At 43.0% G+C, this 25,763-nt stretch overlaps 1 protein-coding gene across 3 annotated transcripts in view; it reads right to left on the minus strand.

Annotated features, from left to right (window-relative positions):
• Positions 1-25,763, minus strand: part of AMMECR1 (AMMECR nuclear protein 1) — a 103,567-nt gene that overhangs the window by 34,779 nt on the left and 43,025 nt on the right. For all 3 annotated transcript variants that reach the window (XM_075435385.1, XM_075435387.1, XM_075435386.1), the window contains exon 3: positions 7,078-7,188. In XM_075435385.1, coding sequence (XP_075291500.1) covers positions 7,078-7,188 — 111 coding nt within the window. The remainder of the gene's footprint in view (positions 1-7,077; positions 7,189-25,763) is intronic.

Below are 25,763 nucleotides of genomic sequence, written 5' to 3' on the forward strand. Positions count from 1 at the left end.
TGCCCTGTTAAAAAAGGTTTTCCTAACAACTTACAGGAAAGCTTGTGTGCTAAAATCTTATCTCACTTTATGCAATTGCATCAGCCCAACAAAAGAGATTACACCTCACTTACAAACTAGAACAACCTGATTAAATTGCTTTTACTCGATTTGAGAAACTTAAAGGTCGCATTTTCTAACAAATATGATGTCTAACTGTGCTTGACAGAAATCACTTCCAATACTTCTGCCCCCTATTACCAACTCAAATTGTTTTGCACTGCTTTGCCACAGAATTCTACCCCCCCCCCCCCCCCCGCACTGCACTTTTTTCAGGGGGCAGAGAAACTGCACACGGCCCAGATACAACGACTGTTGAGGGCTGAAAACCAGACTCATTCAAGCCTGTTAGCAAAAGTGAAAACTACAGCTACCTTTGCAAATGATCTACACACAAAAGTAAGTCAGGTGCAGCACAGGACAGTGGACCTACAATTTACGGAAGAGTAAAAACACCAAACAGAACAGGAGCATCTCAACTACTCTGTATTTTGGTAGCTGAGGCAGCTCACAAATCCTGTGGCCAGACAACAAAAAAACTTTAAAGTTGCCACGTCTTTAGCTGTTGCACTTTACCTCCGAGTCACGATAGAATATGTTTTAAAATAAGTCTAGCAAAAATTGGTTTAAATTCATCTACCGCCTTGATATGGCCTGTTGGTTCCTTGGGTCCATTCCCACCTTCTCTGAAAGAGCTACTCCCTCTTCCCTTCAGAGCAATAACACTGCATGTTTATAGTGTTTATGTATTTCCAAATCTCTTTCAAACATGGCTTTGGCTGAAACGCCTCTTTCTTTTGCTAAGGAGTTTTAGCGACTGGAGTCGCTACAAAGCGATGAGAATCACTGAAACCACTCTCTCTGCTGCTGATGACACGAGGAGGAGGATCTGGTCACTGGAAGGTGTCCATGCCATGGCAACATTCTCAACTGTTGATCTTCCAATGGGGCCCACGGTACAAACCAGCAGAGCAGCGGTCCTGCACCTTCTTCTTCATTCTTGAACCTTCCGTCGGGCCAGAGACACCCCACTCTTGGCTGAGGGAAACCCACTCCGTACACCATTTTAAATGTCAGTTTGGTACCCCACTTCCTACCTCCTGAAGAACGTATGATGCTTCGAGATCACTCCCAACTGCAGACTCTCCAGGAGAGCATCCTGTCACTCAAAGGGATACGATGGCATAAATGAAAGACCCGTGCTGTGACCGCCTGAAGAGCCCCAGCTGCCTGCAGTCTTACTGGCTCTAAAGGCTTTGACAGCACGTATGGCACTTATATTATTAAGGCTTAGGGGACAAGTTGAACCCTGACTAAAAACCAGAACTAACCGCGGTCATGAGGGTAAGTGGGAGCGAGGAGTTACACATTCCGGATGGCTGTTGCCACTGGCTTCTCACGTGCTCAGTGGGACACACTGGTTGTCCATCCACTCAACTACACACAGAATCATGTCACCAATTCCTTTAATAGGGGCAAAATCTGTGCCCTCTGCCTCAATAAGATGACCTTGAAAGCTCAGAGGCAACCAGCAGATGCCTGCTTTTCATAGAAAAATGTACAAATGAAAAAAAAAAGTTTCCTGGCTTTAAAGACGATGTTAAACATACAAGAATAGTGTAACACTGGTGAGCTCAGGCTGTCAAGGGTCTACACTGCTCTCTGCAGAGTTTAATTTTGAAAGTGATAGTGTAAGCATCATCTCGCCATTATCAGGCATTTTTCACCGGTGGCCACCCGACGCAGAGTAGTAATACAATGAAAAAAGCTACTTTCAGCAGCGGTCTACTATAAATCAAAGCCACAAAATAAGACAGCCTGCAAAGCATTATCAGTGGGCAACATGGAAGCAACAGTGTGCTCTGAAATATTACACAAAATGATATTTGCAGGAATTAATTCAGACTACGGCTTCTGTGAACAGGGAAGGTCACAACAGATGTCAAAACCACACCCAATTCCCCCAACGCTGCAGTTTCAAAACCGCAGTCAGATACGTGAGCGCGCTTTGCCCTGGATCAACAGCGATGACGATCTACACCCACAGCAACACCGCCTGAGAGTAACGGCTTTGGGAAGTCAACACTGAGTTGTAGGGGTTGATTACAGGGAAGGTTGAACAAGTCGACGACTAGTAAAAAGAAAGAGGAATTAAACAGAGTAGCAACCTCAGCTAAACACAAGAGGGAAGCTGCCCTGTCTGCACAAATACCTGCCTCTAGTCTTCAGCAAATAATGCCAACATCAATATTAATGTAATCAGTCATTCAACCTTTTTCAATTTTAACCCTTAAATAAGTTTGCTGTACGGTAGTCTTGCGGTTGGCCAGTTAACTTTACTGTGTGGAACAGGAAGAAAGGGTCAATGTCTTTCACAGAGAGCAGGCAGGCGATACGGCAGCAACAAGGACCAAGGCTCTTGAAATTGCTGATGAATATAGAGCAGTAGTTGATGCCACTGGTAGCCAAATCCTCATATGGAACCTACACCCGAATTCAGTTGTTGAGTTGCAGGTTTCATTTCCTTCAGTCTCGTGCTTCTCATCCCAAGCTTCCCTCTTTTTCTCCTCTTGATCAGCCACGTCTAGGCTGAATGTCTGACAGCAGTCGTACTTCTCTCAGGTGGAGTGGTAAGCAGAACACACAACAAAAAGACCGATTACATCATGCAGTCAGTAGAGACAGGCCTATGCTAGCTAAGGAGGGTGGGTTACATATTACTTTAAAATTTAAATCCAGTTTTCAACCATTATGCTAATCCACTTAAGGCCTGGAGTCCTCCAATTTTTCTTCACTGCTTTCTTCTATGGCAGAAGGCTCTGTCATGTAACGTCTCCCTTTCTTTGCCTCTTCTTGACTATTTCCCCCCCCAGATACATATTCTAGCCTTGACAGGATAAACCAATGCAGAGTTAAAACTTAATTTATAGACCTATACTTGTTATATCCACTAGGCATAAAATGTGACTTCAAATTAGATGAAACTGAACTAAAATCAACAAATGAAACCATTCAGTATCTCAAGTGTAAGAGAGCAGGCATTTAAAACATCAGTGCCAATACCTAGGTCTTACTGCCAAACAGAATACATGAAAAAGTAATTTATCAACCTGTTATGAAATTCTGGGGTAACCTGCTTCCAAGTTCAGTGTATTTTCTTGAAGGAGCTGTAAAACACAAGGTATTTTTCATAATCTGGATTGGTTTATTTTTACGCATTCAGGTGCGATACTCAATTAACACAGTCAGTCTAAAGAACTATTTTGCCCATGATAAAATTCTCACATCCTAATATACAATATTTAATACTGTAAAACATTTTGGATGAGGTTAGTTTTATCCAGCTAACCTCCTAGTAAAAATATATAAAAATCACCAAACTGAATCTATCTTTTCATAAAGTTCTGCAGAAGATTTTAATAATACACTTCCTTCCCCCTGTGTTTCACTGATCCAATGGTAAAGAAAATTGAATCCTAACATGTAGATTTTATTAGGAATACAGTACTAGCATTTTTAACTATGGGTATTCTCATCCCTCCTCACGACTTAGGCAGATGCATCCAATTAACGATGAATCATTCTACATAAATTTCCTGTTTAGAACACACTGGCAATACCAGCATAACAACCAACAGAGCTCAAAACAGGGAAGAGAAACTCACTTGGTTGCACACCATCACCACTTTTGTTTACAGACCCCCAAAAAGTGTTTTTTTTAAGTGGAGAGGTGCAGGCGTCCCAAGAAACTTTTCACTTCAGATTCCTAGATGAACTATCTTCACGCTGTTTTGTAGGAACCACACTACCGTATGCAGATAGAGATGTATACACTACACACTGTCACAGAATCACAGAACGTTTGGGGTTGGCAGGGACCTCTGTTGGTCACCCAGTCCAGCCCCCTGCCCAAGCAGGGTCACCCAGAGCAGGCTGCACAGCACCGCATCCAGGCAGGTCTGGAATATCTCCAGAGAAGGAGACTCCACAACCTCCCTAGGCAGCCTGTTCCAGGGCTCTGTCACCCTCAGAGGGAAGAAGTTCTTCCTCATGTTCAGACGGAACTTCCTCTGCTTCAGTTTGTGCCCGCTGGACACCACTGAAAAGAGTCTGGCCCCATCCTCCTGACACCCACCCTGCAGATATTTAGAGGCATTTCTAAGGTCCCCTGTCAGCCTTCTCTTCTCCAGGCTGAACAAGCCCAGCTCCCTCAGCCTCTCCTCGTAGGAGAGATGCTCCAGTCCCCTCACCATCCTCGTAGCCCTCCTCTGGACTCTCTCCAGTAGCACCTCATCTTTCTTGAACTGGGGAGCCCAGAACTGGACAGAGTACTCCAGATGGGGCCTCACTAAGGCAAGAGTAGAGGGGAAGGAGAACCTCCCTCGAGCTGCTGGTCACACTCCTCTTGATGCACCCCAGGATACCACTGGCCTTCTTGGCGACAAGGGCACACTGCTGGCTCATGGTCAACCTGTCGTTCACCAGGACACCCTAGTCCCTTCTCCACAGAGGTCACTACTGGAATTAAGGAAAATTTAATTTTTCGTGAACCTACTCAGCATATTTGTAATAAAATCATGTGTGAAGGAAATTGGGGATATTTTGATGGCTAAGCACCAGGGCGGTTTAGGAACAGCTGTCTCTGTACCATTTTACTCACTGAAAGTTAGGCCACGACTCCACAGAAGGTGTGGAAACGGTTAAGAATGAACCAGACAAACAACCTGGTTCCGTTCGTCCATGTTGTATCTTCAGAATAACTGAAGACAAGTGCCTCCCAATGTGTCAAAGTAAAATAAAGTCAGAAGAATATCTGCCTGTAACCTCAACTGACTATTTTGGTTAAATTCCACTTTCTGAAGTGGGGAGTCCATTCTCATTCCACCTACTCCATCGATTAACTTTTGCCTTCCCCGAAGAAGTTTTTTTTTCCCCTCTTTCAGGAATTGTCATATCTTCTGCGGGAGCCTACTGCCCACATGCTGCTCGATCAAGCGGTAATGTCCTAGTTTCTGATCCCTCCTGGGGAGGTCTGTGGTGCTCCAAACTCTTGAAAGCTCACAGACGTTTCTAAGGTGCTTCTGCTATTCCTCAAAGGCTCTCCTCTGGCAGCTCTGCAGTTGCAAAGACTAACACCATGAAAAAAATGGATCACAGGTAACCCTCACTTTCTTTTTTTTAAATAATGACTGATAGAAGGGAATGACTTTTTCATATATTCAGATATGAACTTTACATTCCAGTGGTTGTATTTGAAGTTGGGGGTTTTTTTGTTTGTTTGTTTAAACAACAGATAACTTTCTTAGTGCCACAGACACAAGAAAGGTTCCCCATAAAACACAATAAAATCCAATAGGCCACTGAATACTATTTTTTTTAAACAACTGATGATCTCACAAAGATTTCTGAAAAATAGGTCGATACATACTGAAAATTACTGAAACTATCCATCCTCTGAATAGCCTAGTATAAACTTCCACAGCATGTGGCCATCGTTTAAATACCGCACTGAAAATACTTCAGTTCCGTTTGATTTGCATCACTTCTACATTTTGACTTCAGCTTTCCGAGTTAGAATGCAGCGCCAGGAATCTTCTAAGCATTTTTAAAGGTATGCAAGAGCACAGCACTATTTGACTTGTGAGAATGGAAAAATCTATGAACAACAAAGACTACTTTTTTGGCTAGCACCTCCTTCCTAGTCTTCAAGGGTAATTTTCTGTACAAGCTCATTGTTCTTGATCAGGCACTGTAAAGTGTACACTGAAATGAAACGCTCTCCAGTGCAGGGGGGGCAAGTTGTTTTTCCTCCAGTCTGGCTCGCTAGTGGTTAAGATTTTAAGGGTTTTAACCTTCAACAGAGAAACTGCTTTGAATTTTATTACAAGCTTCTTCTCACTGACCATTTTGCTTGCTGAAGTTTTAAAGGACACAACCAGAAACATTCCAGACCCTGTAACAAATAAAACCAATACAATAAAGGTAACTAGGTCTTTCAGAAGTTTCTAAGGACTCCAGGAGATGAGCAGTTGATTTCTTCAAGCTGAGCAGAGAGAAGCATGAAATGAACTTCAGCTTGCAACAAACTAGTGAGACATGTAAGAAAGAACATGCCCCATTTTAATACTACTTAATACTGGGATTAACCAGGCATTTTAACAGCAAAGAGGAAGATCCTGCAATGGAGGAAAGCCTCAAATCTAAAGTGATCTGGAGGCACCAATTCTTTTAAGTGATGACTATTTTAGAGATCTACACATGCCAGAATGTAGTTTCTATTTTAAAGCGCTATAAACAGTCTATTGTAACCGAGTGGAACAAAATTCCATTGATTCTTTAGAAAATAAACTTCAGAAAATTCTTAGAAAAAACAAGTAGAAAGCTTGCTACTAGCTCTAGTGATAAACTTATTAGTTTTCACTCTATGCAAAGGAAATGGAACAATATTAAGGTGAATGAATTTAGGTGTAGATCAAAAATGAAGGATTATGCTGCCAGGGAGTGAAGGACATCACTTACCTCCCTCATCCAGAAGCTTCCCACTCAGGGGCTGGGATGTATCTGAAGAGTAACATGTAATGGAAATTTGTAGCATTAAATTAACTGCAGCTGATTGGAAGCACCTGATGGAGAAGAGGTGAGAATACCTGCTGTTTTAGAAGTGTGAATAGGATAATCCCCAAATCTGACTTTCTGGTCTTCTGCCCTGACATTAACTATTAAGGTTAAAATTTGTCTGAACAGTGGAAAAAAAAAATACTATAATAGTCAGTTACTATAAGTTACTGGAGAGTAGTTTTCCAGACCAATAAACACAAAAAATAACTCAAGTTATGGTTTTTAACTGAAACCACAGCCTCATGGCACCAGTAGTTAAATAACCAGGCAATACCCTTAGCATCAAAAGGAGATACAAGTTTTCATCGATCAGCACAGCGACACAGCCAAAACACCCAAAACAAACCAAAGCACACCTATCACCTCCTCAGTAAAACTATTTAAATATGGAAGTCGAGGCTACAGAAAACAAAATCTTACCTAGTAAGTGTGTACTCCCTGAGTCCTGAATGCAGGTTCATGGCGGAAAAAGTACCTATGCATCCACGCAATCGTTTATCTCGACCAATCTTCCATGTTACAAACAGTGGGCTGTTTGAGGGAAGAAAAAAAAGACATGATCACAGAAGCAATATTGACAGCCAGTGTGAAATTTCAGCAACACTGCCCTTCCATTTCGGGCAATGAGGGGCCAAATCTCTAAAACAACTGTCTGAGCACGCAGTAGTATTTTGAAATGTCCTTTGCAATGCTTTTGACTGTTCTGCAAACGTTGATCATGTGACAAAATAGAAAATAAGATTACTCTAATAGTTAATGGACAGAATGAAACTGCTTGGTAACAGATATGATGTGCTCAGTGTCCCTCAGAGTCACCCATCAGCCTTCTCCTGCGAATGGCAAAAGCCTGGCCTTGGACATCTGTACCTAAGAAACCCTCTATAGAAGGGAAAAATAGCCCTGCCCCACTACCCCCCCTCCCCGACCTGAACACAGATACTTTGGTCCTTAACACTGCTAGCAAGAAACTACCAGAAATCCCTGGAAGACAAGAAAATTAAGGAACACCCTCCAAACTTAACGAACTGCCTGAGGAAAGGATATTTCCTCCATGAATCCCAAGTTAGTACTTCAGAATCTCAAAAATGATCAGGAGCGGAGCAAAATCTCTAGTAAGTTGAACACGTCTCAAATATGAGCATGACTGTTAAAGAAATACTTCTACCAAACAACTTTGCACCACTCTATACACTCGTTAACTAGTAAGAGACAAACCATACAACCTTCCGGGACCAAAGTTTGCCTTGCGGTTCTTGAGGCCCTGCATCCATACAGAAGGAAAAGACAACTACACAAACCAGAATTGCTCAAGGGAATGCACATGGCACCTGGATACCCACTCCTCTCTACTCTAACAAAGATTTCTAATCCTGAGATGAACAAGGACGCACAGAGAATAAAAACATAAAAAATTTACTCTTTTTCCAGAAAGGAGACAATCAAAGCGGATTACACAAGCCACAGTGCACTTTCCCTTACTGTTAGGCTTAAAAAACCCCCACAAAACGCCACAATTTTAAGAAGGGCTTTCAGTTAAACAACTTGACACAAAGCGTTCTTGATCACGAACAGGTTCACATTTCTGCAGAACAGGCACTCTCACACCTCTCCCTACCCAACTGCGGAGTGCCTCCTCCTTAAATCCTGAAGTAAACCTGGTGTTAATTTTCATGGAAAGCCACAGGCCATTCAGGCATAAACACATGTAATTCCTGACACGAGGACCACAGCCACGCTGCACTGCAGCTGACAAGAGGCAAGGTTCATCTCTGACGCTCAGAGCATCTGCGACCACCACAGGCACACTTAGGGATGCTCCAAAGCTATCTGATCAGGCTCTGCTCTTCAGCATTACACACACATACAAACCATCGTGCTGGATTCATCTTGGTTTTCTCTACAGCTGTTCCTACACAGTGTTCTTACTATACAGTGTGTAGTCATTGCTATGAAGATCAAGAAGTCTAACAAGAGGTAAGTTACCTCAGGCTAGCGCCTGAGAAGCAGGAGATTACAAAGCAAACACAATCACCACATGTGCCTTCAAGGAGGGGAGCAGATCCAGAAGTACAGGTACAGTCAAAAAATGACAAAAGTCAAGTAGGCTGCATCAAAAAATAAGAATCTTCTTCTGTTACCACTATCAGCTGCAAATAATGAGTAGATTCACAACAGCGCACTGTAAGATTCACAACGCTGCACTGCAAGACAACCTTTGATAACTGTGTCTTGTCTGACTCCTTATCTGCAAGATCAGTAAAAACCTAATGACAGAACCATAGAATGGTTTGGGTTGGAAGGAATCTTTAGAGGGCATCTAGCCCGACCCCCCCTGCAGTGAGCAGGGACATCTTCAACCACACCAGGTTGCTCAGAGCCCCGTCCAACCTGGCCTTCATCGTTTCCAGGGATGGGGCAGCGACCACCTCTCTGGGCAACCTGGGCCAGGGGTTCACCACCCTCACTGTAAAAAATTTCTTCCTTATATCCAGTCTAAACCTACCCTCCCCGAGTTTAAAGCCTTTGCTCCCTGTCCTGTTAAAACAGGCCTCGCTAGAAAGACTTACCTCATCCTTCCTACAGGCCCCTTCAGGTACTGAAATGCTGCTATAAGCTCTCCCTGCAGCCTTCTTTTCCCCAGGCTGAACAGCCCAAATTTTCTTTGCATTTTGTGAAATGGAAGCTCCCTTTCTAGCTATGCTGAGCTTCTTAAAAGATACTAAGGCTCCGAGCTTTGCTGTACGAGCAGATCAGTCACTGCACAACCGCGAGAACCACTGCACAGCGCAGCAGACGCGGCTGTAACCAGCCCGGGGGTCTACACGCAGGGATGTGCGTGGTTGCAACTCTCAAGGAACAGCCCACGCTCCTTTTCTCCTTCCAGCCCACTCGCTGGTGTGGCACAAGACACCCATCGTGTGACGGCAGCAAAGGACATGCCCCTCCGTCGCTACAGCATCCAGTCCTCTCCTAACTTTCCCAAACCTGCTGTTATCGCCTGCTGGCAGAGCAACTTCCTCCTGATTTGATTAAACTGGACAAGTTCCTTTCTTTCAATGATGATGAATAGAAGAGGAAGCTGAAGTCATATCTTTCTTTTGGATTTGGATTTCCTTTCATTTCTTTTTGCCACCCCCCCCCCCCCCCCTTTTTTTTTTTTTTAAGTTGTTTGATCAAAACTGAAGAGCATACAGACGGGACTATTACCTAACGCTCAGTAGAATGCAGGATGCTACACTACTCTCCATACAGATCAACCAGTAGCATTTTACCCGCATTTTCAAGACAGGTGTCCCCGTTGCCCTAAATGGTATCAGCAGAATTATTAGACTGCAATGGCACTGAAGACTCTCTAACCTCTTACACAGAAACAAGCCTGAATAAGATTCAAATTGGACTTTAGGATTATTCTCCTGACCTTTATCTTTGGATTATGAGATTTATTAGCTGTAATACACTTAGTGGAGGGCTACAATTCAGGGACACATATATGCATTTACTTTCTTGCCAAAACAGAATTCTTTCTAGGATGCATTGTTCCTGCTACTTCAAAAGGACGATAGAAGAGAGCATCCAGAGACCATCACTGAATGTCAGACAGATTACGGAAACATTTGCATATGCTTTGAAGGTGCTTGTCATTGAGTACCAACAGAAAAAGTAAAGGTTATACACAAGTATTTTTGTACTAGTGGTAGTAGTAGTATAAACATACCGATCAACCTAATTTAAACCTCTAGCCATTGGGTAAATGAACCACCACTGGTAGCCATACGTGCTACATACCACAAAACCTGATGTTTTCCCAACCTTTCAACTTCTGTATTCCCCAACACTTTCCTCCCTATTCCCCCAGAGCCACTAAAGGTATCAGCATGTCTACGCAGACTATATAAGCCTACCAAACAGAATTCTTCTTAATTACCATCACAGATGTTTTCAAAGTGTAATATGGACCAAAGGTTCAGAGCAGCCAGTGACCCAAGAGGATGTCAACGCTTAAGATTCAAGAAATAAAGCTGAAAGGGACCTTCAGGGCTCCTGGTATCATAAGAAATAATTCTATTCTATAATTCTGTTCATAAATGATCCACATTCTGTATCTTAAAAATTACTAGAAGTAATGGGGGAAGAAACCTCAAAATGAAATATCAGAAGGCTGCTTCAAAACCTCACTGAAGCTCAGAACCTCTGGAAACATTCCGATTTCCTGCCAAAATGTTCCCAGTCAGCCTGGACCTAGCTATTCTTGTGCCAACATTGTCCTTTAGTTTAAATAGTTCTCTTCCCTTGGTGGTTATTATTCCCCAAAGTATTTATAGAAAGAATTCATATGCCTCTTCAGACTTCACTTTGCTGACCTCAATGGGTTGTGGTCATTCAGCTTCCTCCCAAAGGCGATCTCTCCATTCGGACCATCCCAGCTCTTCTCTACACCTTTTCCCAGCTTGAATTTGCATTCTTGAACACCAGCGTCCAGAACTGTACGCAGAATTACAGACCAGGGTCTTGCAGCCGCATTAATGCTTCCAACTCTGAACCAGACACACTGACTGCTGCATTTTGGGATTAAGTCTCACAGCCTAATATAAAGTCCAAGTCTGCCATTCAAAACTTTACAGAGCATTTCTAGTCTTACACTAAACAAAGACAACAGAAGACCTAGACAAGCTATGCAGAGAAAAGAATTTCTTTCTAGTGATGTTCTTTTGCTTTTTATTGGCATCCTTGTTTTCTGCTGTTTGCCTATTTTCTCCAAACCGGCAGTGCTTTTCTTGTGTTTTGAAGCCAGGAAGAACCCACAAATAAACTTTCCATCTAACACAGCCACAGATCTCAGATTTGCAGCCAAGTGCCACACTCCACAGATATCTATGTCAAGGACACCTAAGTAAACATGTACATTTTCAACTAAAAAAAGAAAAAAAAAAAATCCTTATTTTCACCTGTTCTCTGTTTTTCTTCGAATAAAAAGGGGAGTGGGGGTTTGAGCAACACATTGTTAGACCTAAAATGACAATATGCACCTCCAAGCACTTCACAGAAAACAGAAGAGAATAACAGAAAAGAAAATCTTCAGGAAAAAGCAGAAGAGGCAGCAGAGGTGACGCTAGGAGCCCCTTTTATCCAGCGATGTACAGCAAGCACCTGCATCGTATGCTGGAGATAAGAGTCCTCTTTCTGCCTACAGAAGTTCGAACCCACATATCCCGCAGGAGTGGGAGAGCATGTCGGAGTGGACTGCACTCACCTTGCTGACTCCGGCTCCCTCCCGGTCTAGTATGAAAGCGGGGGGGGGGGGGGTGGGGGGGTGGTTGTTCTTGCTTGTTTGTTTTTTAAAAAAAAAACATTCCCCAAACCAGATGCTGTGCTTCCCTGGGAGGGCTCTAACAATCAGCTTCAAGTAGTTCTCTCACTCCATTTAGGGTGAAGCATCTTATTAAAAAGCGAAACAGCTCCAAGCTTGGGAGTGAGCCCTCTTGAACCAAGACTCCTGGAAATTTACTCATCTGATGGGTTATCTAGTTTCCCATCATGGTGCCAGGGGCCTCTGACATACCCTGCTGACAGGGTGAACAGCAGGAGTGATCACAGAATCATAGAATCATTACGGTTTGGAAAAGACCTCTAAGATCATCAAGTCCAACCATCAACCCATCCCCATCGTGCCTGCTAAACCATGCCCCGAAGTGCCACATCCACATGTTTTTTGACCCCCTCCAGGGATGGGGACTCCACCACTGCCCTGGGCAGCCTATTCCAATGTCTGACCACTCTTTCAGTAAAGAAATTTTTCCTAACATCCAATCTAAACCTCCCCTGATGCAACCCGAGGCCATGCAGACCACCCCAAATATCCAGTAGCTGAAAGTTGGTGGAAGATGTTTCAAACAGTACAGAAGCAGAAGGGACCAAATCCAGACCCTTAGAATCATCTGCAAATATCTTAATCATTCTTCTTTCATAAGGGTCTATATTTTGTTATTTTTTTGTTTGTGAGCCAGACACTGAAAAAAAGTATTTCCATATAAAACCATTTACAGGTGCCACAGCAAGACTACAAGTCTCAGAAGACTACAAACTTCCCATCCAGCCATTGCCTAATTTACTGATTATTGAAAAGTCTTACGCAGCTCTAATCTAAACAGCAGGCAACTGTTTCAGTTCTTTGCTATAAAGGCTGTCAGCCACTACTCCATGAAAACCCGCTGATCATACACGTTGTTCTTCCCTACTTTCAGCTGCAAAACTGAATTAGACACTTGTGACACAGTAAGAGTCTAAACTAGTATTGCTTACTTATACACAACTGCTCTCTCACAAGTGACACACATGCATAGTCTGTCTCCTTGACAGACTTCCAAAACATATGCATGTGTCCAACACCCTAAACACGGACCTTAAAGGCTAGCCCAAAAACGTGAGGCTGAAGCACAGGAGCATGGGTCATCCGATCAGAGTTCTGCCCCATGTGTCACCTCAGCTACTATTACGCTGTCTTCGTTAATGAAGAAACTAGAACAGCCCAGTACTTTACTTGAGCATTAATCTGTTACAACTCCTGGAGAACTGGAGCACCTACCACAAAGGTTGCAAGCTATAAACCTATCTAAACATTGAGAGTATCAAACAGTCTCTTATACACCATGCTTACCAGTGCCCTAAGCACGTTCTTCTTAATATTTTACAATCAAAATCACCTAAACCGATTACTGACCTGCTTGCTATATGTTACTGAAAATATTTAGACTGAAAGGAAAAGGGTGCAATCTATTTTAGTAATCAGTCAGCTATTCCGGTAAGAGTCACCACGCCAATAACTTACACTGACATCATGTAGAACGCACTGTTAAAAATATCCTGGTTTAATATAAAGCAGTGCTGGACAGGAGCTGTCTTTTATTTACCGGTACGTTTAATAAACGCGAAGGGAGAAGGCGAGGAGTGTGAATACCTTGGCCTTTTTCCGGTTCCATCAGAAGCGGCATGAAAAGTTTGTCTTCCTTGTTACAGATAGGGAGGAAAAGAAAGGCGAGGAAGGTGGGAAGCACAGGGGAAAGGAAGGGTAACGGATCAAGAATATTCTTCTACTTTTTTTATAAAAGAGAGGAGTGAGAACTTTTTTGGTTTCACTTGAAGACGTCCAAGTAATAAAAAACACTTGTAGGACTTTGAAGTGAAAAGGATAAAACTTGATGAGCTGAGAGGTAAAGTGAAATTTAGACATTTTAATTACAGTTATTTAACCTACCATCTTTTATCACCAGCGAAGGGAAGAAACTTTCTCCAGCCCTGATGTCACTTGACACCCAGGGCTGTCGGATCAGATGCTTTGAAAAGTCAGCACACTCATCCCTTTGTAAGACCAGAGAGCTCCCACTCCAGCGCCGGGGATTTCCAAGCCACAACATGCCCAGAAAGTACTCTGAACAAGCAAAGCTGCCATGGCAGCGTTTTCCCGTTTGTTTTACGCAAGTAAACAAGCTATTCTTCCTAAACTCTAGAAATGTTAATATTTATATTTTTCAACATAAAACTTTCTCTGTCTTATGCTACACCTTCAAATACTGCTAAGCCCTCACGTTATACTGATGCAAACTAGAAGCAACTGGAGAAAGACAAATTAAAGTTTATCATTAGAATGGCAGGTTGCGATCGCTCACACAAGCATAGAATCATAGAATGGTTTCGGTTAGAAGGGACCTTAAAGATCATCTGGTTCCAACCCCCTGCCGTGAGCAGGGACCCCTTCCACCAGACCAGGGTGCTCAGAGCTCCATCCAACCTGGCCTTGGACACTGCCAGGGAGGGGGCAGCCACAGCTTCTCTGGGCAACCTGCGCCAGTGTTTCACCACCCTCATGGTGAAGAATTTCTTCCCAATATCTCATCTAAATCTGCCCTCTTTTAGTTTAAAGCCATTCCCCCTTGTCCTATCACTACACACCCTTGTGAAAAGCCCCTCTCCATCCTTCCTGTAGCCCCTTCAGGTGCTGGAAGGCCGCTAGAAGATCTCCCTGGAGCCTTCTCTTCTCCAGGCTGAACAGCCCCAACTTTTTTAGCCTTCAGATGCAAACAAGATGCCAGTTTTTCCACTACAGTGCCACTTAACACATCTTTTGACACGAGTTAAAAAAGCACTACTTGCTTGGCTACTTTGACACAACCAGAAAAAGAATTAGCTACTGAGTAAAGCCTCTGAAATCCAGTACCCTGCCCCTGTTCAATTACACACATATACCAACTAACATAATGGCTTCATCTAGCAAAATTCATACAGTCTAAAAAAACCACAGATTTCCCTGAACAGAAGGAAATTTATTCTGTGATAACATTCTTCCTCCTTGAGGGAAATATGCTGAGATTCTTAAAAATCAGTCGGTATTGCATCACTCCAACACATTTAGTCAATGAAGCAGGTTCATTATTGCCAATAGATGCTGATCCAAAGACAACCACCACAGTCTACCAGTTTCAGAACCTGGAAGCAAGATCTGCAATTTTTTAATTTAAAATACTATATAATTACTGAAAAAGTTATTAAATACTTCCGAGGGCACAGCATATTCTTCCAGTCACAACCAATTCTTTCAACTACTGTATTTCAGACACAAACATTTCGAGATCTCTTTCTTCATCCATATAACAGACTTTGTATATTTGGTGGTTTTCCTGAAATCATTACGTGCCCTAGAGACATCAGCCTCACCATCAAAACCTGAGCTGCTAGGTGTGAATTTGTCAGCAAGTTCTCCTTATCTAAGCAGCTAATCTTCAGGAAGGTCAGAAAGCAGCTACTATTTTAAGAAAACCTAGTTTCAACAGCATAATCAGGGTTAAAAATAAGAGGACTGCTTACTGGGAGGTCATTTTCTAAAGTGAACCTACAACACCTGAACCAAGATCGCATTCAATATATTAAAATTCAGTTAAAAAAAATGGACATAAATTCACCAATACAGCCAGATGATGTGGCTGCCGGACCAGTGCTGCTGTAGTGCTCCAGACAAGCTGAGGCAATACGGGCAGCATTCCAGAACAGACAAGGTAAAAGTAACAATTTACAAGCAGACGATGACGACTCGTAGGTATGCCCAGATTGTAAAATACAGAGTAGTGTCCAGCCGAGCATCCAAAGTCCTTCTTTCGCGCCTTCTCCCTCCAACTCCCACAAGACAATCCGTCACCTTCATGAAAGAAACGGAGTTTCTAGGACATATGTTCCCAAGTCCGCTGTTCTCTTTGCTGAAACAAATATTTACATGTAACAAAATCCAGAACTACTCAGAAATCACACAAGTTGGTTATGTAGGCTTATTTAGCATTGCTAAAAAAAGATCTGAATATTTACAGTTCCTCAGAGTAACAAAATCAACAACAAAAGTTACATTCTACACAAGCAGAGAATCGCAGCTCAGGACAAAACCAGTTTTACCCACCTCTACACTCAAGAGTTTTTCATGTTGCCAGCTCATAAGCGTGTTCAAAACTGAACATAAGGACTCGCCGCATGACATAACCGCGCTTTCAAGAAACAACTTTCAAAACCAACAACCTTCAGAACCATAACATCTCCACAGAGATGCTCCTCGGGGCGGTGGTGGTGGCAACGCCAGAGCACTTGGTCTGCAGCACCGCGGCTCCCAGGGCACCTGGAAATTCCTCAGGACGGCACCTTCCTTCCAGGTCATCTAGTTACTTGCACCATTGCTCGGGGTTACTGATGCATCTTTAAGTCCATAGATCTCATTTTAAGGTGAAACACTTGAGTTTTCCTCTAAAATGGAATGTTTCTTCCCCAAGTTCCCATAATGACAATCCCAACCAGGTATAAGTTAAGTTTATATGAGGGACTGATTTGTCACGGTGTCTGCACGGACACCCAGCTGAGCATGCACACACTAACCAAGAGGACATACTGGTTTATCAGCTCATACTGCTGCAAATTACAACGCTTCAACAACGTTCCAACTGCAGTTCTTGTCCACCACAAACTCCAAGACCATCAAGACGTTTTATAGCTCAATCAGCAGACATCAGGTTTACACATCTGGATAGCTGCTAAGTCATTAAGTTAAATTAAGTCATCTAGAATTGAGTATCTTCAGAACATCAGTCCCTAGGGCTGTACTTTAGCCACTAAAGCCATTGGTATTTCCAAGACACTAAGTGAGGATCCAACACAGACCCCATGCAGTTAGGCCAGAAAGGGTACAGGCACGGCTATTTTTTTAATTGATAGAATTTTTTAAATTTTAAAAAATTTAAATTTTCTACATTTAAAAAAAATTTTTTTTAAAAAATCGAGCCTTAAAAATACTCCTAGCCCATACAGCTATGGAGACAGCTTTCCAAGTATGACTCAAATATTAGCCAATGCAATATCACAAGGTTACGCCGGTACCTTGGCCGCCAATCTTAGCAACAGCAGTGTTAACACAGCTTTCATGTTTACTATTTCTTGTCAGCATCACGCATGCAACACGGAAACCATTAGTCATTTCAAATTCAAAATACTCTTTGCAATGATGAAGAACAGCGGCACGAGGCCGTCACCCACACAAAAGAGGGAGGGGAGGCCATGATTTGAGAGTAGACATGAGGAAGAAAAAAGCAAGAAGTAAAATAGAAAACTCAAAGTTCCTCTGGAAGACTGCAGAAGTGAAGGAATAGCAGGGAAAGAGAAAAGCTTCTCCCTCTTCCTCCGCAGGCTAAGTCGAATGGGTCTGCGAGTCTTAAATAATAAAAGCTCACAAAGTAAAAAGGAACTACCAGAATGGGATGAGGAGCTACATCCTCTTTAACACACAGCAGTTGTGATGCCAAGGCTCCTCACCAGCGTATTACCACAGTATGTTCTGTGATCACGCACACCACGCCGCCCTGCTCTGCCATACTTACCTCTCACTAGTCCGTTTAGCCTTCAATCTTGTAAACTTCTGCTAACCCTGTCCAAGTCCTGGCCAGGAAGGTAAATATACAAACATGCTCCTCAAAACCAACCTAATCAATGTGTTTCAACACCAAAACAATCACTGCAGCCAATAAATCATCAGCTTTACCTTTTTTCAAAGGCTTATTGATTTATACCTATGCTTTCCACACCAGACACCTACAAGTCTCTCGGGCAGGTCTAGAGGCCCCAATGCAGCGTTCAGGCAGAGCTCCCGCCGCAGGTTCCAGGCCAGCGCGCTTATCCGAGCAGCACAGTGCCACACGGGTGACAGCAGATAGCACGGCTCTGCACTGCGCCTAGTTGAGTCCGGCTCTTCTTAAGCACCAGATCAGGAACTGCTAAACTGTACGCTGTTTGGTACCAAAGCCATAACCACGTGACACCCCCCTGATCAGCCTCACGCCATTTGACATGTTACCAGGTTATTACAGAATGGGAATAAATGACCAAAAAGAATAAATCACAGTTTATTCAACAAACGCTGCAGATATACAGCAGTAACAGGTGCTGTTGACACTGCTCGAGGTAAAGGTGATGCAAAGGTGTGAGTCCAGACTCAGCAGCTCCCATCTCTCGCCAAGCCAGTGAGCCCTCCAACCCACAGGATTCCAGCCTTCTCGGCAGCCCAGCATCAGCATGGCAGGGATGGAGAAGCCACAGAAGCCCATCTCTACACAGCTCTTTCTGGGGAGTAGTAGGGCACTCATGTACCCTCAACACCAAATACCACTGGTACATACAAATTTAAAAAGCAATTGTTTATTCGGGAGGTGACAGCTGAAGTGTGTGCTCCTGCCTCCATCAGACTGAGCACATTACGCTCCTGAAGTCATTCTTCTGCCCACTGTGCTCCTTTCTCCGTTTCATGTATTTTTATCCCTTGTTTCCCTTCCCCCTCCCTTCCATCTCCTTCTCCATTTCTCTCCTCCCTTTCTCTGTTTCCCACTTAATCGACCTCCCTTTCTGACCGGCTTGTGAAAAAGGGGAAGAAGAAACAACGTAATATTCAAGTTATCGCATTCCACGTGCCCATTACAAGTTAGCGAGGGTTGAGGTCTTTCTCCCTAAATGGGCTGCTATTTGCTTTCATAAATTCTGGAACTCTCATTTTGATTAAGATCTCTGCAGCATTCAGTGTGTTCTCTAAAACTCAGTAAAAAGTTATGAGAAAGTCAATTTTGAATTCTGGAATGCAAACATGAAGACTTAACTCCTCTTATCAAAATCCTGCTTAATCTTTCGAGACAGTACACATGCTTATTAAACCCATCCAGAGTAAGGACTGTACCTCCAGATAAACTTTTGCTGTAATGTTAAAAGCAACCAAGAACAAGTGTCAACGTATTCTAGGTTATTAAGACACCATAAATTACAACATTTAATAAAACTAAAACAACATCTATATTTACATTATAAAACCGTTCACATTTATGCTGACCTACTTAAGTAAATTGTTTTTCCCCAATTGCACAATTATGAACCAGAGCAGAAAAAAAATAAATCAGACTTTATGAAGTTAATAAATCAATTCAGTGTCATTATGAATTATTAATGTTATTACTTCAGAGTCTGCAGTCACCTGATTATGACTTTCTATTGGGCATACTTAAGTACTTCTAAGAAACATAATTTTGTTTCCCGATACGTTTATTATTAGTCATACATTATACTTCTTTTAATCAACTCAAACTAGCTCCAGATTATACACTGAAACTACCGGTTTGTTAACAAAAACTATTCACAAAAGCTATTAAAGCCAAGCTGGTGTTTTCTCCCTGGCCATTCCTACCTTTCTCATACCCCAGAAGACATTAAAAGATTTTATGTTCCCTTCTGTATCAACAGACAGAAAACCCAGGGAAATACTGCATTTGATCCAATGAACAGTTTGCATCAAGTAACTGCCTCCATTTTAGGTGTTTCGAACTTGACAGGTCCCAGCCAAAATCACCTCCCTGCCCAATTTTCAGAGAAAGTGAGCAACTTCAAACCACATGCTGCTCCCATATCTAAAAATGAGCTCCAACCCCATGTACCCTACGTTCAAGTGTAGTCAGATTAATAAACATGCTAACAGATTAACTAGTGTTCAAATTAACAAGCACTTAAAAGGACATGCACTACTTATCCTCCCCCAGCAACACTACACAGTCTCCTCTCGAGGAGGATCAAGCAGTCCTGAATTAAGAGATACCAATGTCAAAGAAAAACATTTTAAAGGATGCAACACAGCCATCCTAAAACACTTCAGTGGAAGCTTTGCAAGTCAAAGTTGCAACAATTTCAGTACCACCGCAGATCTCACGTATAGTTTACGACCATTCTACTTACAAACCAGAATCGAGACAACGCATTCCCAGTGAAAGCATCTGCCTTCCAATAGTGATTTTTTTGGCAATCTGTGCTGTGAAAGGATTCAGCAGAACCCTTTCCTAAATGTCCATGAAGCAAAATATATCCAAAACCAAATGTTTTAAGAACACCACATCCAAAATGTTTTAGAAAGCTGTGCAACATCCCCAGAACTCCTACCCTGTGAAAGAACAGTGGAGACAACGCTGAAGAGCTCAGGTAAGAGTAGCTCCAGCTCCTAGATTCTTCTTTCCTTAGAAGTCACTAGCAAGAATGCAGCAAACATGAGATTTGAGGTGCTAGTATAATGTTTCCCCTTCTGTCACTAGCAGGATGACTCAAGCATATAATCAGATTTGACAGCTGATAGAGAAGCAGCACTCTCTACCCACTACAAGTCTACCAGTCCAGCGCCACAGCACCATGCCCATTCTTACAGGAGAGCAAGCAATTCCATGCTCACCAGCAGCTGCTGCATATTAACTACAAACCAAGAGCCACAGAATATTGTTTTGCATAGATTTCAGACAGCAGCTTCACACACAACTCCTACCTTTAAAGTCTACACGTTACCTTAAAAGAAAGTCTGTTCTCATTGCCAGCGACAATACTGAACTTTTCCTTCCGATTGCTTGACAGCTTTACCCAAACTGCCAGTGACCGTTAGCAATGGGATGCTGGGTTTTCATAAATTGTTTTTTTTTGTTCTGCTGAAGTACTACCTGAAGCAGTTAGTCAAGACATCAGTGAAAACCAGGAGCTGTAGTTACTGAAAGGTCACAAAAAATTTTATTAGAGCCGTAACTGGGATTCTCCAGCTACAGACGAATCATAACTTATGTTTTAATGTTTTTCAACTAACTGTGAGACACATTGTTCTTTCAAAATATTAGATGAATGAGTAGAAGCAGGAAGAAATCTATGCAATTTGTTCTGGAAAATAACTTTGTTAATTAAATTCATGCACTTTATACATACAAGACAGTAGACTCACAGTCATAAAGGCATCCATTTCGACCTTTCAAATGCTTTCGTTAGCTGCCAAATGCACAACGCATCCTGAGACAGAAGCACCTAGGGGCACAACATCAACAGCTGAACCAAAAATGTATCCCAGTAACTGAGAATTTGCCAAGTCTGTGAGAAATTACCACAGAGGAGTTTTCTGCTTAAGCGGAACTTGGTTCAAAGGAACGAGAAATATTTGAAGAAACCTAAGAAAAACATGGAACTACGCAGGATTTTTTTTTACAGCAGTAAGATGTTACAAAACTGAGGTCCTGCGCAGCCTGCTCTAGGTGTCCCTGCTTCGGCAAGGGGTTGGACTAGGAGATCCCCGGAGGTCCCTTCCAACCCTGACCACTCACTGATTCTGCGAAAACTCAAATGCCAAGGTGTCGGCTGACAGGAGAGACTGCAACTCAGCCAAACATTCAGAACTGATCCTTTAGAAGTCATTGATTCTGCTTCATGTTAAACCACATAATCTAAAGATCTGCTGCATAACAGTAGCTTGCAAGGGACTTGAAACACTAGGAACTGCACAATAACAAGATACATCACAGGATACTTGAGTATTTCTAATATGCATAACTTCGAAAATTTAATAAACATTTGATTTTTTTGGTACTGGTTTTAAGAAGCTCAAGATAACGTTGCAAGACAAGCTAAAAAACAAGCCTCAGCAGAATTCGATTTTGCCCTCTAATTCAGACTTCACTAACTCTACAGCTGGAATAAATTAATCTTTTGGATCACAAGAATTACTATGAAATCAATGTGCTCTAGACTGCACTATTTGTACAGAACTTCACCATCTAATTTAACCAATGCGACAAGGGTTCAAAGGCAGACTAAACACAGTGCTGGAATCAGAGCCACATGGAATTTACATTTTTGTCACAGAAAAGACATACTAAAGACAGCACTTTCAACACTGACGAAGATGATTCAAAATCAGGGAGCTCTCACTGGTTTGAAAGTAATGTCTGCTATGGAGATTGGATGTTTTTAAGTATGACGGACACCTGTCAGTCAGCACAGGTCTAGAAGACAGGGATATCATGCCTTGAGATGAACTAGATGATCTCTCAAAGTCTTTGCACCCCTTAAATCACAAACGACTGTACAGATAGTTGAGTAACAGCTAAGTTCAGAGCTGTTGCTTAAATAAAAACAGCCTCGCCCAACCTTCTCATCTGCAGATAGCCTCCTTTCTTCTTCTGGAACAAACATGTGTGACTGGGGAACTGATCTGAATAACAACATATCTCTCTCCTTTTTTCCAGCTGAACTTCGATCAAGTTTGTTTCTCTGCTCTGTCTGACCGTGCAGGAACATCAGCTCAAAAAGAGAGGAAGAGACAAAACGGGCAGTGAAAAAGGCCAAGGATGATGACTGCTTACAGCTGCACCCCGTAAGAAGAAACGCATGCAGTACAGCTTCAACCACAAAGAAGAGCAGTTCAGATTTTTAAAGAAAGATAATTACTTTTATTAGACCAGACCACACTGCTGGAAAAAGCAGAAGAGCTTTCAGACACAGTGCTGCTTTAGCAGATTAGGCAAAGCACAAGGCAGAAGAAAACTGCTCAGAATGTAAACGTAACCATGCTAACCCTGAACAAAAAAAGCACTTAGCATTCAGGCAGCAGAGAAGTGTGTTAGTGACAGGCCAGAGGACCAGTCACCGGCCCCTGTGGAAGGGGGATAAACCGCAGGCAGTGACAGAATGATGCAGCCATACACAGCGCCAGCGTATCTAATGGAGGCCCCGATATTCAGCACGGAGCAGACGTGCCTTAGTTACTCCCAGACATCAAGATAACACACAAAGCACCATTTTCTGAGCAAGTATCATACTGGTTACCACATGCTGTCGACTAGCCATACAATTAGACAACCAATAAACACAAAGACACCAGCTCTAGCATAGGAAACTACTGGAGGATACAGCAGCATCTTTACAGGCTTCCCCTGCTCTTATACTCCTCGAGCGGTATCTGCTGTTGGCCATCACAGGGCTAAGCAGATCCGCATTTGGGACATCGGTTCCTTCACTGTCTCTTATCAAACACAAGTTCACACAGATGCAAAGATGCTGTCTACAACACAGTAATTCTGCTTCCCAAAAATGCAGTTTTTGTATTTGAAGACTGACAAGTTTAGGGTTCTACTTTCATTACAAGGCAACAAATCTAAAAGGTTTAAAAAAACAAGCCACTAAACACTGCCTCATATGGACCTCACTGCAGTTTTATAATCAATAACTAGCACTGAAAAAGGTGCTCTCATCCTGCCTACTTGTTTTGTGTTCCATGCTCTATCACGTCTTTTGCCACCTCAAGGATTCACGTGGTCATAAGTTGAATCAGAGCTAATCTCTTAGGAACAACCCACCCTCTAGTTGATACTACTGCGTTCTGCCAGCCTAGGGATCCTCCTCATAGCAGACAGGCTTACAGACTGGGAAGCAGCAGGCAGGGGTATTGGACAACCTTACTGACACACAGCTGGCTGTATTTGTGGCATCTGACAGCCAGTTGGCACACCGCCCATCAGAGACAAGGCAGCAACCTCACAGGGCATCTACACCGATGATACATCTTTATTACTTGGTTATGTGACTACTGCTCGGTCATTCAGTAAAGGAAACTGTAGTCTACAGGATCCATGCTAGAAACAGTAGCATACGGAAACACGGGATGGATGCTCTGGAGAGTAAGCGCAGGTCACTGGGCAGAAGACTTCAACTCGGCGTTTTGATGGTGGTGTTCTCTGAAACGCTGCCAGTTCCACAGGCACGGCCTGAGAGGGAGGCCGAGATCGGAAGTCGGTGACACAGACGGAAAGGATTTAGGCATGATGGGAACAGGAAGAACTCGTTAGGCACGCACATTAGTCACACCAGAGGCAGCCAGGCTGGCATGCTAATAACAGTTTCGGAACTTACAAACCCTTCTACATGACTGCTAGGAATTTCAGAGGTAACACACAGGAAGCCCAAATGCTTGGTCTCACCTGACACGCTCCAAGTCACCAGCATCTCCGACGCTTGGTGGAAGGAGGACAAATCAATACAGTATAAGGCAGAGAGGCTACCAGCTTACTCAGCAATTCCAGCGGGAACGACAAACAACGGGCAGGCGGGGAATGGCACTGGGTGCGAAGGACACATAAACATGTAATGGCATAAAGAGAAACCCAATGAACTTCTGGTGGAAGTCACACAGCCAAGTAATAAAGACTTATCCATCGTAGTATCAGTTCAGGGAGATTATAAAGTTGGAAGTTTAGGAAAGGTAATAACAGTGGGCAACCGAAATCTCCCGATATAAAGCAGACCCTGTGTCTCATCAGAATGAGATGTAGAGAAGTCCTTTTTTCCAGAGGTAATGACCGCTTCCATGGAAGTTAGTGCTAGGACCTACACGAAAAGACGCGATTTTTGGTTTGGTTTTGAGTGGTACACAAGAGCTAGTTAAAGGGTATCAATAGGAAAGCTGCTTTCTAACTGTGCCTGCAATGCAATCATATTTCAACATCATAGCTGAATACAGCAGGCCATAAAAATATCTGGCACGTGGACAATGTATTTCAAGAAAGGGAACAGCGTAAAAAAATTGAACTAATTACTAATCTTCCCAACCCATTCCCCCTCAAAAAACCTAAACAAACCAACCAACCCAAACACACACAACCCTAACAGGAGCAATCTAAAAGGCAAAAAGACTGCAACAGCTTGGAGGCTGTTAAAAACAAAACCACCACCACCCCCCACAAAAAAAAAAAACCCAAAAGCAGACAAAATTCTGCATTAAAAAACCACGTAAAACATTCACCAGTTAGAAGAGAGAACAAAAGCAGTCAAAGGAATACCTCAGCCCCAGCAACAAAAGCCCACATGACTGAATAGGGAAGTTAAGGAGGGCATCAGACACAGGTCAGCTTTTAAAAACAGAAAGCTTGCCTAATGAGAACAGAAGAGATTATAAAACACACGCTCAGTCAAAAGTAAAAGGTAAATAAAGAACTAAAAATGTTTGGGTAGTACCCTGCAAAGTTACTTAGCTACATCAAAAGCAGGAAGCCAACTGAGAAACTTGTGGGACCTCTTGCAGACCAAGGTGGAAAAGGGATACAGGGCTGACAGCACCAATGCAGAGCAGCTCACTGAACACTCTGTTCCCAGTTCCCTACTGGTGAAGCAACCAGGGAGACTTTCACATCTGTCTTTACAGCAATGTAGGTCAGAGGGACTAGGTCAATTTGAATTAAGTACAGAGGAGGCATCAGGCTGAAAGGACAAGTTAGACACAGTTCACCCAGACCAGGCATTTATGGGGCAGTTCCAGACCTGAAGCTGAAGGAACTGCTGGGCAACAGGTTGCCAGCATAACTCCTGCACACGCAAAAGCCCTGAAAGGGACCGGCGCTACAGAACAGCAAACGGGATTTCCATCCCTGCAGAGTAACAGCGGGTCAGATCACCGTGCAGCCAGCCAGCCACAGTCTGTGGCAAAAAGAGCGTGCACAGCTCCTGTAAATGGAAATCCTCCCGTGACCACAGCTCTTCCCCCACCTGATGCCAGCTTCCACATCCCTCTGAATTTGGGGACCGAGCTGCTGGATCCACTGGATATCTGGGTTGAACACCAGATAGTCCTATGGAAGGGAACAATCAGGATTATTCTGGAAAAAGCTTGCAAGTGTGATCTTCAGCCACCCAAATGGGGCTCAAGACTTTGTGACAGCTTGCACATTCCTCTGCTACGCGTTGCACGCTCCTGGCAAGCTTCA

This window comes from Opisthocomus hoazin, chromosome 14 (genome assembly GCF_030867145.1).
Source record: "Opisthocomus hoazin isolate bOpiHoa1 chromosome 14, bOpiHoa1.hap1, whole genome shotgun sequence".
In the NCBI taxonomy this organism is placed as follows: domain Eukaryota; kingdom Metazoa; phylum Chordata; class Aves; order Opisthocomiformes; family Opisthocomidae; genus Opisthocomus; species Opisthocomus hoazin.